Genomic DNA, 17,600 nt, shown 5'->3' with positions numbered 1-17,600 from the left:
TTTTTAAATGATCTATGGAAAATCCATACCATACAGTTCAGCAAATCCATTCATAGGCACACGTGATGTGCCAGTGACAAACTGAAGTAGTCGTATTCTTTTTTCTGAGTCCATCATTAAAACAGCCTGCATAAAATAAAAGCAGCATTTAGGAACATCACTGGAAAAAATGTTAACAAAACTACCCTGAAAAATGTTACCAGAGTTTAGTTAGAGCCTGAATCATCACTTATGAAATTTGCATGTTTCCTTTACTTCAAGTTGTGTTTACAGTGGTTTACAAAGTTCTTGAGACTCCATTTCCAAGCTTCATGGTAACTGTTTAGAATGGGGTTATAGCCTAACAAAGTGACAAAGTTTCCTCTTGGATGTGACTATGTGGCTTTTTAAAAATTGTATTTACTGGCATACCCATTTCTCTATCACATTCCAAGGAGCCAAGTAGGAGTCCCAGAGAATACACTGCAGGTTACAAGTTCCCTTGAAGAATCCCTTCTTTAGTAAGGAACCAAGAGCCTATCTCTCTCAGCTAACACTGCCACTTACTACATTTTACTTATCTACAAATAAGTATGTATGGAGGTAAATGTATATAGTACAAAATAAAAAATATTTTTTGTGGGGCTATATACTGGGTTGGCCAATAAGTTCATTTGGTTTAAAAGTAAAATTTAAAAACATATTTTTCATTTTCATCAAGAACTTAATTGAATAACATATTCCTTAACTGAGTGAACTTTCTGGCCCACCCAGTATAGTTTTTGTCTTATCTATATGTGATATCTATATCTATCAAAAAGTAACGTAAGAAAATGGAAGCCGCCTATTACCTTCCAAAACCACTGGATGACTTGATGATTTATGCTGTAGCCATTTTTGTACTTTGTGTGTTCTCTCCAGTCATTCACATCCACATCTCCCAAGCCACACATCAGAAGCTACATAAGAAGAAATGTCAAACTGTAGACCAGAAAAATCAGGGATACAAAAGTCCTGTTTTAAGATAAAAGCAATATTTCTTACCTCTAGTTCATTTTCATCAAAAATTTTGATGAGATCCTGTGGTATCAGTTCAAAAAATCCCTAGAAGAAAGAATGTATTTAAAACCCTAGTTAGTGGGGTCAATGGACAATTCCATATTTCAGTTTCTGGGTGGGACTGGAGAAATCCCATACCCACACAGATTCCTACCCCTACATGGTTCGTGGGCTATTTAACTGACATTTCAATGTCAGCAAGAAAGTACACATGTCTGTTCTCCCATTGATTCCTCAAAGTGGCTATTTTCAAACCACCTCACACCTTTCAAGCTTCCTTCTTCTCCGTGTTGCCCTTTACAGCAGATAATTTCTATTTGAGAGAGAAAATAAAAGCAGTTTTGCCGGATGGAATTCCCTTCAACATTCTGCACCCCCACTTAGCACCAACATCCATGAGGGTCTTGTCCCGATTGCAGTGGAGAGAGGGACCACTTCCTCTCTGTGCTTCATTTGTTTCCCCAAGGATGTCTTCACCAAACTTTTACTAGCTCGTGTTTTTTTTTTTTTGTTTTTTTTTTTAAGATTTTTTGGGGGATGTGGATTATTTTTCAAGTCTTTATTGAATTTGTTACAACAGTGCTTTTATGTTTTGGTTTTTTGGACACGAGGCTTGTGGGATCTTAGTTCCCCAACCAGGGATGGAACCTGCATCTCCTGCATTGGAAGGCAAAGTCTTAACCACTAGACCATCAGGGAAGTCCCTATTAACTCACTCTTGATGCATCTGAATTTATTCAAGCCATATCTACTTTCAAAACAAAATAAGAAAGCAAACCCCCCTTTCTTCTCTTCATACCCATGTTCTGGACAGTGTTACTACACATTACCAAATCCACTTGCTCCCCCTTATTTATCCCTCAACCACTGCAATCTGACCTCTTCACCAATGCTTCCCTGAAACCATCCTGGAGAAAGTCAAAGACAACTTTGTGGCTACATCCAATGAATACTTTCTAGTTCCCTATCTTATCTGACTTCTCTATACTAGGATATTGTTGACAATACCTTTGTTCTTGAAACTCTGCCTGCTGTTGATGGTTTTCCTCTTATGTCTCTGCCTTTGCTGATTTTCTCTGATGTCTCCTTTCCGCCTGTCCATTCCTTAAATGTTGGTGTTCCCACATCCCCATGTGTGGCTATCCACTTTCACCATTCTTACCATTCTTTTGAATTTTCCATCTTGTTTAGTCCACAGCTCCACAGAAAGCAGACAGTCCCCAGATCTCCATCCTTTAAATCACCCTGAGCTATAAATCTCCCTTCCTGAGTATCATTCATGTACATGTATTGCTCTGTTCCCGCTGTCCTGATCATTTCCCCTGGGGTGATTCCAGCACTTGCTCGACTAGCCTCTGCTGCTTGTCTTGCCCTCCTCTAGCTTACTATTCATTCACACCACTTCCAGAAAGATCTGAGCAAAATATACACTGAATCTTGGTATTTTATTGTTAGCAGCCTTTAATGCCACCTTTCTTCCTCACTGGACTTCAGAGAAAACACCAAACAAATAGGCCCCTCATCATCTGGTTCCTCCCATCTCTCCAGACTTAGCTCGCTTCTTACATCCCCATTGGCTCAGATGGTAAAGAATCTGCCTGCAAAGTAGGTGACCCAGGTTGGATCCCTTGGTTGGGAAGATCCCCCAGAGAAGGGAATGGCTACCCACTCCAGTATTCTTGCCTGATGAATTCCATGGTCAGAGGAGCTTGGTGGGCTACAGTCCATGGGGTTACAAAGAGTCAAACACGACTGGGCGATTAACACTTGCATCCTCTCATCCAGTACAACTGCTTGTATTTTCCCTAATGTGTGCCCAGTTTGTCTTATTACTAGACTTTACATGTGTTGCTCCCTCTGCTTGGAACTGTATTTCCTTCTTCTCTGTGGCTGGCCAATCCCTCTACCCATCCCATGCCCCTGCCCCCACCTCTCCCTGCTCTGGTTTCTACCTCTCTTCTCTACTCACCTAGTACTATGGGCTTCCCTGATCCATTTCACCCTTAGATTCTCTGCTCCTCGACAATAGGACCTATGTCCTTTTGCCTTGCATAGCACCAGACACATGGTCAGTGCTCAGTACTGAATAAATGAAAAAGTGTGTGATATTTAACAGAAGACTTTTAATTAGCTTAGGAAATAAGTGCTCTGGCAACAGCCTAAATGCTCATCAATTTGGAATTTTTAGTGACTTATTAATTTACATTATGAATAAAATACAGCTACAAAGAAAGGTCACTATATATCTTGATATGTGAAACACCTCTAACAAGTATTTGACAAGAGAAGAAAGGGAGTCACAAACCAACATATATGGCATGATCCCATTTAGGAAAAGACATAAATGGCATGTTCCAGGGGTTCCCAGGGTCTTCCCTAGTGGCCCAGATAGTAAAGAATCTGCCAGCAATGCAGGAGAGCTGGGTTCAATCCTTGGGTTGGGAAGATCCCCTGGAGAAGGGAATGGTTACCCACTCCAGTATTCCTGCAAGGAGAATTCCACAGACAGAGAAGCCTAGCAGGCTACAGTTCATGGAGTTGAGAAGAGTTGGACATGATGAGTGACTAACATTTTCACTTTTCAGGAGTTCCCAACCCTTAGGGCATGAATAAGTGCTGGTCTGGGGAACTGGGCCACACAGCAGGAGGTGGAGGTGGGTGAGCCAGTGAAGCGTCATCTGCTATTCCCCATGACTTACATTACTGCTGAACTATCCCTCCCCCTGACCCGAAAATCCACAGGAAAATTGTGTTCCATGAAATCAGTCCCTGGGGCCAAAAAGATTGGGGTCTGCTGATATATTCCACATCCCTCTAGGACTCTTGCACCTTTGTTCACCTATGTTTACTTAAGGTGAGGGGAGGGGACTATAAAAGGTGAGGGGGGATCCATGCTACGGAGGACTATTTACTGCATGGAGTTCTTGAATGATTGCTTTTTAACTCAACATCTATTCATTTAATACTCTGTTAGTATGAAAACAAGGGCTTCCCTGGTAGCTCAGCTGGTAAAGAATCCACCTGCAATGCAGGAGATCCCAGTTCAATTTCTGGGTCAGGAAGATCCCCTGGAGAAGGGATAGACTACCCACTCCAGTATTCTTGGGCTTCCCTGGTGGCTCAGCTGGTAAAGAGTCCACCTGCAATGTGGGAGACCTGGGTTTGATCACTGGGTTGGGAAAATCTCCTGGAGAAGGGAATGGCTACCCACTCCAGTATTCGGGCATGAAGAATTCCATGGAGTGTATAGTACATGGGGTTGCAAAGAGTCAGACACAACTGAGTGACTTTCACTTTACTTCAGTATGAAAACATGGGCTTCCTTGGTGGCTCAGAGAGTAAAGAATCTGTCAATGCAGGAGACCTGGGTTTGATCCCTGGGTGGGGAAGATCCCCTGGAGAAGGAAATGGCAATCCACTCCAGTATTCTTGCCTGGAGAATTCCATGAACAGAGGAGCCTGGTGGGCTACAGTTCATGCAGTTGCAGAGTTGGACACGACTGAGTGAGTAACACTTTACTTCAGTATGAAAACATAATTCAAAATGGCTTTAAAAAGCAAATCACATACTACTTTTTTCTCTGATACAATAAGGCCCCTTTTTTCTCTGATATGATATGGACCGTGCTTTGAAACTATAGGATAGGAAACAAAAGAAAATGAATACCTCTTTAAAAGCAGCCATTTGCTTCTGGATTCGGTTTACAAATCGCCATTGTATTACAAGACTAGAAGAAATAAAACATTTTATCTTTTTCACAGGGAATAAGAAAAGATGTTAAGGTACACGTATTCTGGTTAGAAACAAAAATTAAATACTAGCTTAAGTCCAAGGCAAGAACTGAATGAGTAAGTAAAACTATAGAATTGTTATAGAAAAGAATATTGAGACTCTGACTCTAGAGAAAGAAAAAGAAGATAACAAAGAATCTTCACAGAAAGAAGTACAAAATTATTTCCAATGAAGTATTTACTAAAAATAGTAAAGTATAACAAAATACTCACTAAATATATTCCTTTTTGTTCTTATTGGTGACAACTATTTCTGATCCACCACTTTTCAACTCATGTTGATGTGTCTGAAATTAAGAATGATACCTTGTATGTTATTTTAGTGAAAAAATAAAGTATACATATTACAGTTATATAAGAAGCCTGGTGTTTTAAATTAAATCCACCCAAAAGCTAAGGAAACTTGAAATATTGGTTTTACTAAAATACATATGGAATGAGTCAAAAGTCAAACAAGCAGAAATTCTTTCTGAGAGACAGCTTTTGTTATGGGAAAATAAATTTTAAAATAGAATGCAGAAATGTGTTGAGTATATGCATTATTTAATGTCTAAATTTATAAAATTTTGCTTAAGTTACTAAACTTAAGTTCTAAAGCTTCATAGTTTGTGTACAATTTAAATAAACCAAAATTTACAAACCTGTCCAAAAAGTTCTTCATCTATGACAAACCTGAGGTCCAATTCTGTTGGATCATTTTCAAGAATCCATCTTAATGAATTGTAATATTCACTATCCTAGATGGGATAAATTGCATATTTAAAATTTCTATACAGAAAGAAGATATCTGAATCTGCAAAGAAAGTAGCCGAAGGTCTGAATAACTGGACAAAAGATGAAAAGGCCAGATGGATCTCTTTTACACACACACACACACACACACACACACACACACACTACAAAAAGAGATGAATAGTAAGTACATGAGTATAAATACAGATATTGGGACTTTCCTGGCAGTCCAGTGGTTAGGATGCCATACCTCCACTGCAGGGGCGGGTGCGAATTCCATTCCTGGTTGGCAAAGTAAGATCCAGCATGCCACAAGGTGTGGCCAAAAAAAAAAGCATTTATCAATAGCACAGTGCTGCTTAAAAGTTTAGAAGTCTATTTCTGTTTGGAAGCAGTGGAGGTACAGATTTTTATTATCCAGTTAAAGGATCAGTTCTGAGATAGATAGATCCTAACTTCCATGATATTCAGGGGCTCTCAGCACCAGTCCATATGGCCAATGAGACTGTGTTTGAAATGCTTAAGTAACTCTGAGGAGACTGCTATTTATATTTGGCCCTAAATTGAAGAAAAATCTCAAATTAAATACAGAATCTTAATTTTCCAACTCCAATAACTATGCAGTGTTATGATTTATAAAGAACTATACTGTTCATGGGCTTCCCACATTGCTAATGGTAAAGAACCCACCTGCCAGTGCAGAAGACATAAGAGACGCAGGTTCAAACCTAGGTTGGGAAGATCCCCTGAAGGAGGGGATAGCAGCCCACTCCAGTATTTTTGCCTAAAGAACCCCATGGATGGAGAAGCCTGGAGGGCTATAGTTCATAGGGTCGCAAAGAGTCAGACATGACTGAAGCAACTAAGCATGCATGGACATGATGTTCATACTGATAATATGTCACAAGAAAGGGACTTGGTACCATGGCAGAGGCCTTGGAATCCTTGTGTTCTACACGTTGTATGATGCTACTCAGCATGGGTTATAAGGGTATAGCCAAGGATTTAATTCTTCGGTTTCTGTTTCTCTGTAGCAGCCTAATTTCAAAAGTTTGCTTTGGACTGCCAGTTTGAAAACATGTCATTTATCACAAATGATCACAATTCAAATACTGATACAAGAGACACATAAAATTATTGTATATAGCATGCTGAAGTATTTAGGGAGAAATTTACTCATACCTGAAACTTTCTTTGAAATGCATCAAAGAAATAAGATAGATTGATGGAGATGGGGGGAGCATACATGTGGAAAAGTATGTCATGAAGTAAGTATGGATAAAAAGCCAATTGTGGAATCTGGGTGGTAGATATACACATATCCATTGTAAAACTTTTTCAACTCTATTCTATGTTAGTAAATTCTCAAAATAAAATGTTGGGGGAAATGTTCATTTATATTCGGAACATCTGTTGATTTCATCATTAAAAAGTAAGTCTTTAAAATACTCAGTTGCCTGTTAAATTATACTTTATATGATAAGTGAAAAAGACATACCACTGACTCCATATCATGAAGTGTTATTGGCTTGTGCAGCATCATCTTATAAAATGGGCGGATGAAAAAACCTTGCAAAAAATCAAATATGTTAAAAATGATTACCAAGCAAAAGAAATCAGATAATTACATACCAAAAAGTTTTATGCTTAATATTAACGATCTGAGTAAAGTAAATCAGAAAGAGAAAAATGAGTATTATATATTAATGCATATGAACGGAATCTATAAGAATGGTACTGATGAACCTATTTGCAAGGCAGGAATAGAGACACAGACATAGAGAACACTTGCAGACACAGTGAGGGAAGGAGAGGGTGGGATGAATTGAAAGAGTAGCATTAAAACATATACACTACCAGGGGGCCGTACTAAGATGGCAGAGGAACAGGACAGGGAGACCACTTTCTCGCCCACAGATTCATCCAAAGATCATTTGAACGCTGAGCAAATACCACAAAACAACTTCTGGATGCTGGCAGAGAACACCAGGCACCCAGAAAGGCAGCCCATTGTCTTTGAAAGGAGGTAGGACAAAAGATAAAAAGAGAGACAAAAGAGTTAGGGATGGAGACCCGTCCCGGGGAGCGAGTCACAAAAGAGTAGTTTCCAAACACCAGGAAACCCTCTCACTGGCAGGTCTGTGGGGAGTTTTGGGATCTCAGAGAGCAACATAACTGGGAGGGAAAAATAAATAAATAAAACCCACAGATTACATGCCTAACTGCAACTCCCAGCAGAGAAGTAGCCCAGACGCTGGCGTCCACCACCAGCAAGTGGGGGCTGAACAGGGAGGCGCAGGTGGCATTGCTTAGGGTAAGGACCAGGCCTGAATGCCCTGAGGGCAATCTGAGGGAGCTAACGTGAGATAGCAACCCAAACTGTGGGATAGCCAGAGAGAGGGGAAAAAAAAAAAGAGGAAAGAGAGAGAGAGAACTTTCCTGCAAAAAGCTCTAACCTAAGGCACTGCAGGGTCCGCTCACAGAACAAAGAGCAAATATCACAGGAGAGCTAGCCAACAGCAGACCAGCCCATCCTTCACCGGAGGCAGAGAGGCAGGCAGGCGGCAGCCAGAGCCAGAAGGCAAGGGGCAAACTTGGCCCCAGGGATGGCATCCTATACCAAACTGCAAGTAGGCTTCCAGTTGCTAACCAAGTCTTCCTGCGATCCTGGACAGTTGACATCTACCAGAAGGGTCGCAGCCAGAGATCAGCTCCCCAGAGGAGACACACGGCACACCTGAGACGGTGCTCCCATTGCGCACCAAGGAAACTGAGCATCTGGAATGGGGGAGATGATAAGATGCACTGCCCCACTGGGAGAGTGTGCACTCGCCAAGCACCTGGTTACCTGAGCTGCTCGGACCTGGGAAGGGCACAAAATGCAGGCCCAACCAAGTCTGTGCCTTTGTGGAGTACCCGAGAACCTGAACCTGAGCGGCTTAGACCTGGAAAGTGCACGCAACCTAGGGCCGCCTTAGACAGTTCCCCTGTGGAGCAACCTGGAGCCTGAGCAGTGTAGACCAGGAAAGCACACATGCTATGAGTGGGGGCAAACCCAGTGTGGCCCAGACACTGCGAGCACTCCCCACACATGCCAGTGATATTTGTTTGCAGTGTTCCTCCCTCCCCACAGCACAACTGAACAAGTGAGCCTAAATAAATGACCACTTTCGCCCCCTTGTATCAGGGCAGAAGTTACATACTAAAGAGACCTGCAAACAGAGGAAGCCAAAATAAACAAAGAAGAGGGAACCACTTTGGAAGTGACAGGCGCAACAGATTAAAACCCTGTAGTTAGCATTGGCTACATTGGAAGGGACCTATAGACCCTGAGGGAGAAGGCAATGGCAACCCATTCCAGTACTCTTGCCTGGAAAATCCCATAGACAGAGGACCCTGGTAGGCTGCAGTCCATGGGGTTGCAAAGAGTTGGACATGACTGAGCGACTTCACTTTCATTTTTCACTTTCATGCATTGGAGAAGGAAATGGCAACCCACTCGTGTTCTTGCCTGGAAAATCCCAGGGACAGGGGAGCCTGGTGGGCTGCCATCTATGAGGTCGCACAGAGTTGGACACAACTGAAGTGACTTAGCAGCAGCAGTAGCATAGACCCTGGGAAGAAGTATAAGCTGGAACAAGAAACTATCTGAAACTGAACTGACCCCACACTGCCCTCAACAGCTCCAAAGAAATTCCTAGATATATTTTACTATTATCATTTTTTAATTTTTTAATTTTTATGTTCCTTATTATTCCTTTAATTTTCATTTTTAAAACCTACTATCATCTTGCAAAAAAAGGCCCTATTTTTAAAGCACATTTCATATATATATATATTTTTATAACTTTTGCAATTTTGATTTTTTTTTACTACTGTATTTTTGAGAGTCTAATCCCTGCTCTAGATTTTTAATCTTTGCTTTTCGATATTTGTTATCAATTCTGTACCTTAAAGAATCCAATCGTCAGTACCCATTTTTACTCAGGAGTGTGATTACTGGCTTGATTGCTCTCTCCCCTTTTGACACTCCTTTTTCTCCCCCAGGGCACCTCTATTTCCTCCCTCCCCCTTCTCTTCTCTACTTAATTCTGTGAATCTCTTTGGGTATTGTGGGCTGTGGAGAACACTTAGGGAACTGATCACAGGCTAGACAGGTCTCTCTCCTTTTGACTCCCCGCCTCTCCTCCTGATCACCTCTATCTCCTTCCTCCCTCTTCTCTTCTCTATGGAACTCCGTGAAACTCTCTTGAGTGTTCCAGACTGTGGAGAGCAAATAGGGAATTGATTACTGGCTAAACTGCTCTCTCCCCTTTTGATACCCCCTCTTCTCCTCATGGTCACCTCTATCTCCTCCCTCCCTCTTCTCTTCTCTATGTAACTTTGTGAACCTCTATGGGTTTCCCCCACTATGGAGAATCTTTTCATCATTAACCTAGATGTTTTATCATCGGTGCTATATGGATGGAGAAGTCTTGAGGCTACTGTAAGAATAAGACTGAAAGCCAGAGGCAGGAGACTTAAACCCAAAACTTGAGAACACCAGAAAACTCCTGACTCCAGGGAATATTAATCGACAAGAGTTCATCCAAAAGCCTCCATACCTACACTGAAACCAAGCTCCCCCCAAGAGCCAAAAGTTTCAGAGCAAGACATACCAAGCTAATTCTCCAACAACACAAGAACATAACCCTGAGCACAAAAGTACAGGTGGCCAAAAGTCACACCAAACCTATAGACACCTCAAAACTCACTAGTGGACATTTCATTGAACTCCAGAGAGAAGAGATCCAGCTCCACCCACCAGAACACTGATGCAAGCTTCCCTAATCAGGAAACCTTGACAACCCACTCATCCAACCCCACCCACAGGGAGGAACCTCCACAATAAAGAGGAACCACAAACCTCCAACATATAGAAAGGCCACGCCCAACACAACAAACTAAACAAGATGAAAAGGCAGAGAACTATTCAGCAGGTAAAGAAACATAATAAAAGCCCACCAAACCAAACCAAAGAGGAGGAGATAGGGAGTCTACCTGAAAAAGAATTCAGAATAATGATAGTAAAAATGATCCAAAATCTTGAAAACAAAATGGAGTTACAGATAAATAGTCTGGAGACAAGGATTGAGAAGATGCTAGAAAAGTTTAACAAGGATCTAGAAGAAATAAAGAAGAGTCAATCAATAAGGAATAATGCAATAACTAAGATCAAAAGCACTCTGGAGGGAACCAATAGTAGAATAACTAAGGCAGAAAATAGGATAAGTGAGGTGGAAGATAGAATGGTGGAAATAAATGAAGTGGAGAGGAAAAAAGAAGTAAAAGAAATGAGGACAACCTCAGAGACCTCTGGGACAATGTTAAATGCCCCAACATTCGAATCATAGGAGTCTCAGAAGAAAAAGACAAAAAGAAAGGCCATAAGACAATACTTGAGATAATAGTTGAAACCTTCCCTAAAATGGGGAAGGAAATAGCCACCCAAGTCCAAAAAACCCAGAGAGTCCAAAATAGGATAAACCCAAGGCGAAACACCCCAAGACACATATCAATCAAATTAATGAAGATCAAACACAAAGAACAAATATTTAAAGCAGCAAGGGAAAAACAACAAATAACTCACAAGGGGATCCCCAAAAGGATAACAGCTGATCTTCAATAGAAACTCTTCAAGCCAGAAGGGAATGGCAGGACATACTTAAAGTGTTGAAAGAGAAAACCTACAGCCCAGATTACTGTACCCAGCAAGGATCTCATTCAAGTATGAAGGAGAAATCAAAAGCTTTACAGACAAGAAAAAGCTGAGAGAATTCAGGACCACCAAACCAGCTCTTCAACAAATGCTAAAGGATTTCTCTAGACAGGAAACACAGAAAAGGTTTATAAATTCAAACCCCAAACAACAAAGTAAATGGAAACAGCACCATACTTCTCAATAATTACCTTAAATGTAAATGGGTTGAATGCCCCAATCAAAAGACAAACACTGGCTGAATGGATACAAAACAAGACCCCTCTATATGCTGTCTACAAGAGACCCACCTCAAACCTAGGGACACATATAGACTGAAAGCGAAGGGCTGGAAAAAGATATTTCATGAAAATAGAGACCAAAAGAAAGCAGGAGTAGCAATACTCATATCAGATAAAATAGACTTTGAAATAAAGGGCGTGAAAAGAGACAAAGAAGAACACTACATAAATGATCAAAGGATCAATATAAGAAGAAGATATAACAATAATAAATACATATTCACCCAACATAGGAGCACCACAATATGTAAGGCACATGCTAACAAGTATGAAAGGGGAAATTAGCAGTAACACCATAATAGTGGGAGACTTTAATAACCCACTCACACCTATAGATAGATCAGCTAAACAGAAAATTAGCAAGGAAACACAGTTTAAATGATACAATGGACCAGTTAGACCTAATTGATATCTCTAGAACATTTCACCCTAAAACAATGAATTTCACCTTTTTCTCAAGTGCACATGGAACCTTCTCCAGGATAGATCATATCCTGGGCCATAAATCTAACCTTGGTAAATTAAAAAAAAAAAATTGAAATAATCTCAAGCATCTTTTCTGACCACAATGTGATAAGATTAGATGTCAACTACAGGGAAAAAACTATTAAAAATACAAACATATGGAGGCTAAATAACACACTGCTGAATAACCAACAAATCATAGAAGGAAAAAAAAATCAAAATATGCATAGAAACAAATGAAAATGAAAACACAACAACCCCAAACCTATGGGATTCAGTAAAAGCAGTGCTAAGGTGAAGGTTCATAGCAATAAAAGCCTACCTCAAGAAACAGGAGAGAAATCAAATAAATAATCTAACTCTACACCTAAAGCAACTAGAAAAAGAAGAAATTAAGCACCCCAGGGTTAGTAGAAGGAAAGAAATCATAAAAATTAGGGCATAAATAAATGAAAAAGAAACAAAAGAGACCATAGCAAAAATCAACAAAGCTAGAAGCTGGTTCTTTGAGAAGATAAATAAAATAGACAAACCATTAGCCAGACTCATCAAGAAAAAAAGGGAGAGGAATCAAATCAACAAAATTAGAAATGGAATCAGAGAAATCACAACAGACAATGAAGAAATACAAAGGATCATAAGAGACTACTATAAGCAACTACAAGCCAATAAATAGGACAATTTGGAAGAAATGGACAAATTCTTAGAAAAGTATAACTTTTCAAAACTGAACCAGGAAGAAATAGAAAATCTTAACAGACCCATCACAAGCACAGAAATCAAAACTGTAATCAGAAATCTTCCAACAGACAAAAGCCCAGGACCAGATGGCTTCACAGCTAAATTCTGCCAAAAATTTAGAGAAGAGCTAACACCTATCCTACTTAAACTCTTCCAGAAAATTGCAGAGGAAGGTAAACTTCCAAACTCATTCTATGAGGCCACCATCATCCTAATACCTAAACCAGACAAAGATGCCACAAAAAAAGAAAACTACAGGCCAATATCACTGATGAACAAAGATGCAAAACTCCTTAACAAAAATTCTAGCAAACAGAATTCAACAACATATTAAAAAGATCATACATCATGACCAAGTGAGCTTTATCCCTGGGATGCGAGGATTCTTCAATATTCTCAAATCAATCAATGTGATACATCACATTAACAAACTGAAAGATAAAAACCATACGATTTTCTCAAGAGATGCAGAGAAAGCCTTTGACAAAATTCAACATCCATTTATGATTAAAACCCTCCAGAAAGCAGGCATAGAAAGAACATACCTCAACATAATAAAAGCCATATATGATACACCCACAGCAAACATTATCCTCAATGGTGAAAAACTGAAAGCATTTCCCCTAAAGTCAGGAACAAGACAAGGATGCCCACTCTCACCACTACTATTCAACCTAGTTTTGGAAGTTTTACCCATAGCAGTTAGGGAAGAAAAAGAAACAAAAGGAATCCAGATTGGAAAACAAGAAGTAAAACTCTCACTGTTTGCAGATGACATGATCCTCTACATAGAAAACCCTAAAGACTCCACCAGAAAATTACTAGAGCCAATCAATGAATATAGTAAAGTTGTAGGATATAAAATTAACACACAGAAATCCCTTGCATTCCTATACACTAACAATGAGAAAATAGAAATTAAGGAAACAATTCCATTCACCATTGCAATGAAAAAAATAAAATACTTAGGAATAAATCTACCTACAGAAACAAAAGACCTATATATATAAAACTATAAAACACCAATGAAAGAAATCAAAGATGACACAAATAGATGGAGAAATATACCATGTTTATGGATTGGAAGAATCAATATAGTGAAAATGAGTATACTACCCAAAGCAATCTGTAGATTCAATGCAATCCCTCTCAAGCTACCAACAGTATTTTTCAGAGAACTAGAACAAATAATTTCACAATTTGTATGTAAATACAAAAAACCTCAAATAGGCAAAGCAATCTTGAGAAAGAAGAATGGAACTAGAGGAATCAACCTGCCTGACTTCAGGCTATACTAAAATGCAACAGTCATCAAGACAGTATGGCACTGGCACAAAGACAGAAACATAGATCAATGGAACAAAACAGAAAGCCCAGAGATAAATCCACGCACCTATGGACACCTTATCTTTGACAAAGGAGGCAAGAACATACAATGAAGAAAAGACAATCTCTTTAACAAGTGGTGCTGGGAAAACTGATCAACCACTTGTAAAAGAATGAAATTAGAACACTTTCTAACACCATACACAAAAATAAACTCAAAATGGATTAAAGATCTAAATGTAAGACCAGAAACTATAAAACTGCTAGAGGAAAACACTGGCAAAACACTCTCTGACATAAATCATAGCAGGATCCTCTATGACCCACCTCCCAGAGCAATGGAAATGAAAGCAAAAATAAACAAATGGGACCTAGTTAAATTTAAAAGCTTTTGCACAACAAAGGAAACTATAAGCAAAGTGAAAAGACAGTCTTCAGAATGGGAGAAAATAATAGCAAACAAAGCACCTGACAAAGAATTAATCTCAAAAATATACAAGCAACTCCTGCAGTTCAATTCCAGAAAAATAGGCGATCCAATCAAATAATGGGCCAAATAACTAAACAGACATTTCTCCGGAGAAGACATACAGATGGCTAACACACACATGAAAAGATGCTCAACATCATTCATTATCAGAGAAATGCAAATCAAAACCACAATGGGGTATCATCTCACGCCAGTCAGAATGGCTGCTATCCAAAAGTCTACAAACAATATACGCTGAAGAGGGTGCAGAGAAAAAAGGAACCCTCTTACACTGTTGGTGGGAATGCAAACTAGTACAGCCACTATGGAGAACAGTGTGGAGAGTCCTTAAAAACTGGAAATAGAACTGCCGTAAGACCCAGCAATCCCACTGCTGGGCATGCACACTGAGGAAATCAGAATTGAAAGAGACACATGTACCCAATGTTCATCGCAGCACTGTTTACAATAGCCAGGACATGGAAGCAACCTAGATGTCCATCGGCAGACAAATGAGTAAGAAAGCTGCAGTACATATATACAATGGAATATTACTCAGCTATTAAAAAGAATGCATTTGAGTCAGTTCTAATGAGGTGGATGAAACTGGAGCCTATTATACAGAGTGAAGTAAGTGAAAAACACCAATACGGTATATTAACGCATATATATGGAATTTAGAAAGATGGTAATGATGACCCTATATGCAAGACAGCAAAAGAGACAGAGATGTAAAGAACAGACATTAAACTCTCTGGGAGAAGGTGAGGGTGGGATGATTTGAGAGAATAGCATCGAAACATGTATATTATCCTATGTGAAGTAGATTGGCAGTCCAGGTTCGATGCATGAAACAGGTGCTGAGGGCTGGTGCACTGGGATGACCCTGAGGGATGGGATGGGGAGGGAGAGTCAGGATGGGGAACACATGTACACCCATGGCTGATTCATGTGAATGCAATGCAAAAACTATGATAATATTGTAAAGTAATTAGCTTCCGATTAAAATGAATAAAAAGAAAAAGAAAAAAAAACATACACTACCATGTGTAAAATAAGATAGCTAGTGGGAAGCTGCTGTATGACACAGGGAGTTCAGCTCAGCTCTGTGGCAAGTGAGGGGGGTGGGGTGGGGGGTTGGGTGGAAGGGAGACTCATGAGGGAGGAGAGATACACACACACACACACACACACACACACACGGCTGATTCACATTGATGTACTGTGGAACCCAACACAACATGTAAAGCAATTAACCTCCAATTAAAAAAAAATACTAACCATCCAACAGTTTGCCATGATACACTGCCATCCCAGCTACCCGACCAATAAACTTGAAGTAAGAGAGGTGATCTTCATTACACAGTCCAGAATTGGGATTTATCTGTAGGGTATAATTATCCCTGTAAAGACAACCACATTTAAATGCTCTCTTCTATATTTCATATAAAAAATTTAATATGACAATTAATTGTAACTTGTTTCCCTCTTTTTACAGTTGTTCAACTCTATTACAACCATATTAGACCACTGGATTTAATGGTTTTAAAAATAGTCATTTTGTTCAAAAGGTGGAAACGATCCAAATGTTTTTGAAAGTTAAATGGATAAATAAATGTGGTATAGACACATAATGGGATATTAGCCTTCAAAAGGAAGGAAATTCTACCACATACTGCTACATGGATAAACTTTGAAAACACTATGCTAATGAAGTTACGTCAGTTAAGTCAAATACTGTATGATTCTACTTATACAAGGTACTGAGAATAGTCCAGTTCATAGAAACAGAAAGTGGAATGGTTAATGCCAGGGAATGGGGGAGATCACGTTTAAAGGATACAGTTTCAGTGTGGGATGATGAAAAAGTTCTGGAAGTAGACGGTGGTGATGGTTGCACAACAATGAATGCACGTAACATGATAAGAATGGTAAATTTCATGTTATGTATATTTCACTGTAACTTTTAAAAGTTATTTCTGAAACAACATTAGTTACCCTCTCCCCTTTTCTGGCACATTGTGACTTATATTTCCCTTCCATCACATTACTCTGTTATTTTCAAAACAGTGATTTTTTTTTTCGTTCTGTACAGTCATTGTAAAGGTACTTACGTAGCAGAATATTCGAACAACCCATAATAAGGGTTAAACATTTCCTTTGAAATCAGAAAGAACCATTCTCTGGCAACTCCTCCATAATCTAGTCCCTTTTCACCATCAAACTCTATCCACAGTCTAGCCTTGAGGAAGTCTGCTCTCTTGACCCCCATAATCCTCCTGTAAGAGTCCTCAAGAACAGTTGCACGGCGAAGTTTCATTTCAAATTTGTTTGGAATGTCATTCTGAAAATCCAGAGAAGAGAGACTGTTTAAACCAGTTCAACACACATTTCTCTCATGAACGTTATAAAATTCACTGTATTCTATTCCTGCACCCAAGATCCTTTTTCAGGGATAACAGGCCTAGGTATATTGTCTTGTATTCCCTCAACAGTATTAAAGAACTCATGCATTTTCTCTAGTCACGTAATAACAAAGACTTCTCATTTTCACTGAAGAAGCAGCTATTGATGGTGACAGTAACACTCATATGAAGGCATTTCATGAGCAGTCATTTCCACCTTAAGATCCAAGAAAGAGATTCTGTGACCGACAGTCAGTCAAGTCACTGCCTGCTATCAATACTTGTTTGCCTGTCAGCTTAGGGTTCTCCCCTGCCCTCCATATTTCCTCTCTGGAGCCTGTCTACTTCACTCATTAACAGGTGCTAACTTTTACAGACTGTGCTAACACTGTTCCCAGAATTTTAATGGGTTAACTCATTTACTCCTCATAACAACACTATAAAGAGCCTACTATTATTGTCTTCATTTTATGGATGAAGAAACTAAAGATACAAGTTAAGAAAGTCTTAGCTTCTGAGCCTCTGTTCTTAATGAATGAGCTACATTGCCTCATTTATCTTTTGTACATAATTTGCTTATATGACAAATGTAG

The 17,600-nt window shown here is 39.5% G+C and overlaps 1 protein-coding gene across 3 annotated transcripts in view; it reads right to left on the bottom strand.

Moving 5' to 3' along the window:
- NEDD4 (NEDD4 E3 ubiquitin protein ligase) overlaps nt 1-17,600 on the bottom strand; it is a 143,507-nt gene that overhangs the window by 6,309 nt on the left and 119,598 nt on the right. For all 3 annotated transcript variants that reach the window (XM_027971804.2, XM_027971806.2, XM_012181488.5), the window contains 9 exons: nt 16,717-16,946; nt 15,884-16,005; nt 7,061-7,131; nt 5,472-5,567; nt 5,044-5,117; nt 4,706-4,766; nt 1,024-1,083; nt 831-938; nt 30-126 (listed from right to left, as the gene is read on the bottom strand). In XM_027971804.2, the coding sequence (XP_027827605.2) occupies nt 30-126; nt 831-938; nt 1,024-1,083; nt 4,706-4,766; nt 5,044-5,117; nt 5,472-5,567; nt 7,061-7,131; nt 15,884-16,005; nt 16,717-16,946 (919 nt within the window). The remainder of the gene's footprint in view (nt 1-29; nt 127-830; nt 939-1,023; nt 1,084-4,705; nt 4,767-5,043; nt 5,118-5,471; nt 5,568-7,060; nt 7,132-15,883; nt 16,006-16,716; nt 16,947-17,600) is intronic.

Source organism: Ovis aries, chromosome 7 (assembly GCF_016772045.2).
Source record: "Ovis aries strain OAR_USU_Benz2616 breed Rambouillet chromosome 7, ARS-UI_Ramb_v3.0, whole genome shotgun sequence".
Classification (NCBI taxonomy): domain Eukaryota; kingdom Metazoa; phylum Chordata; class Mammalia; order Artiodactyla; family Bovidae; genus Ovis; species Ovis aries.
Note: the sequence above shows the minus strand (reverse complement) of the source record. Positions and strands in the feature narration are given on the sequence as shown.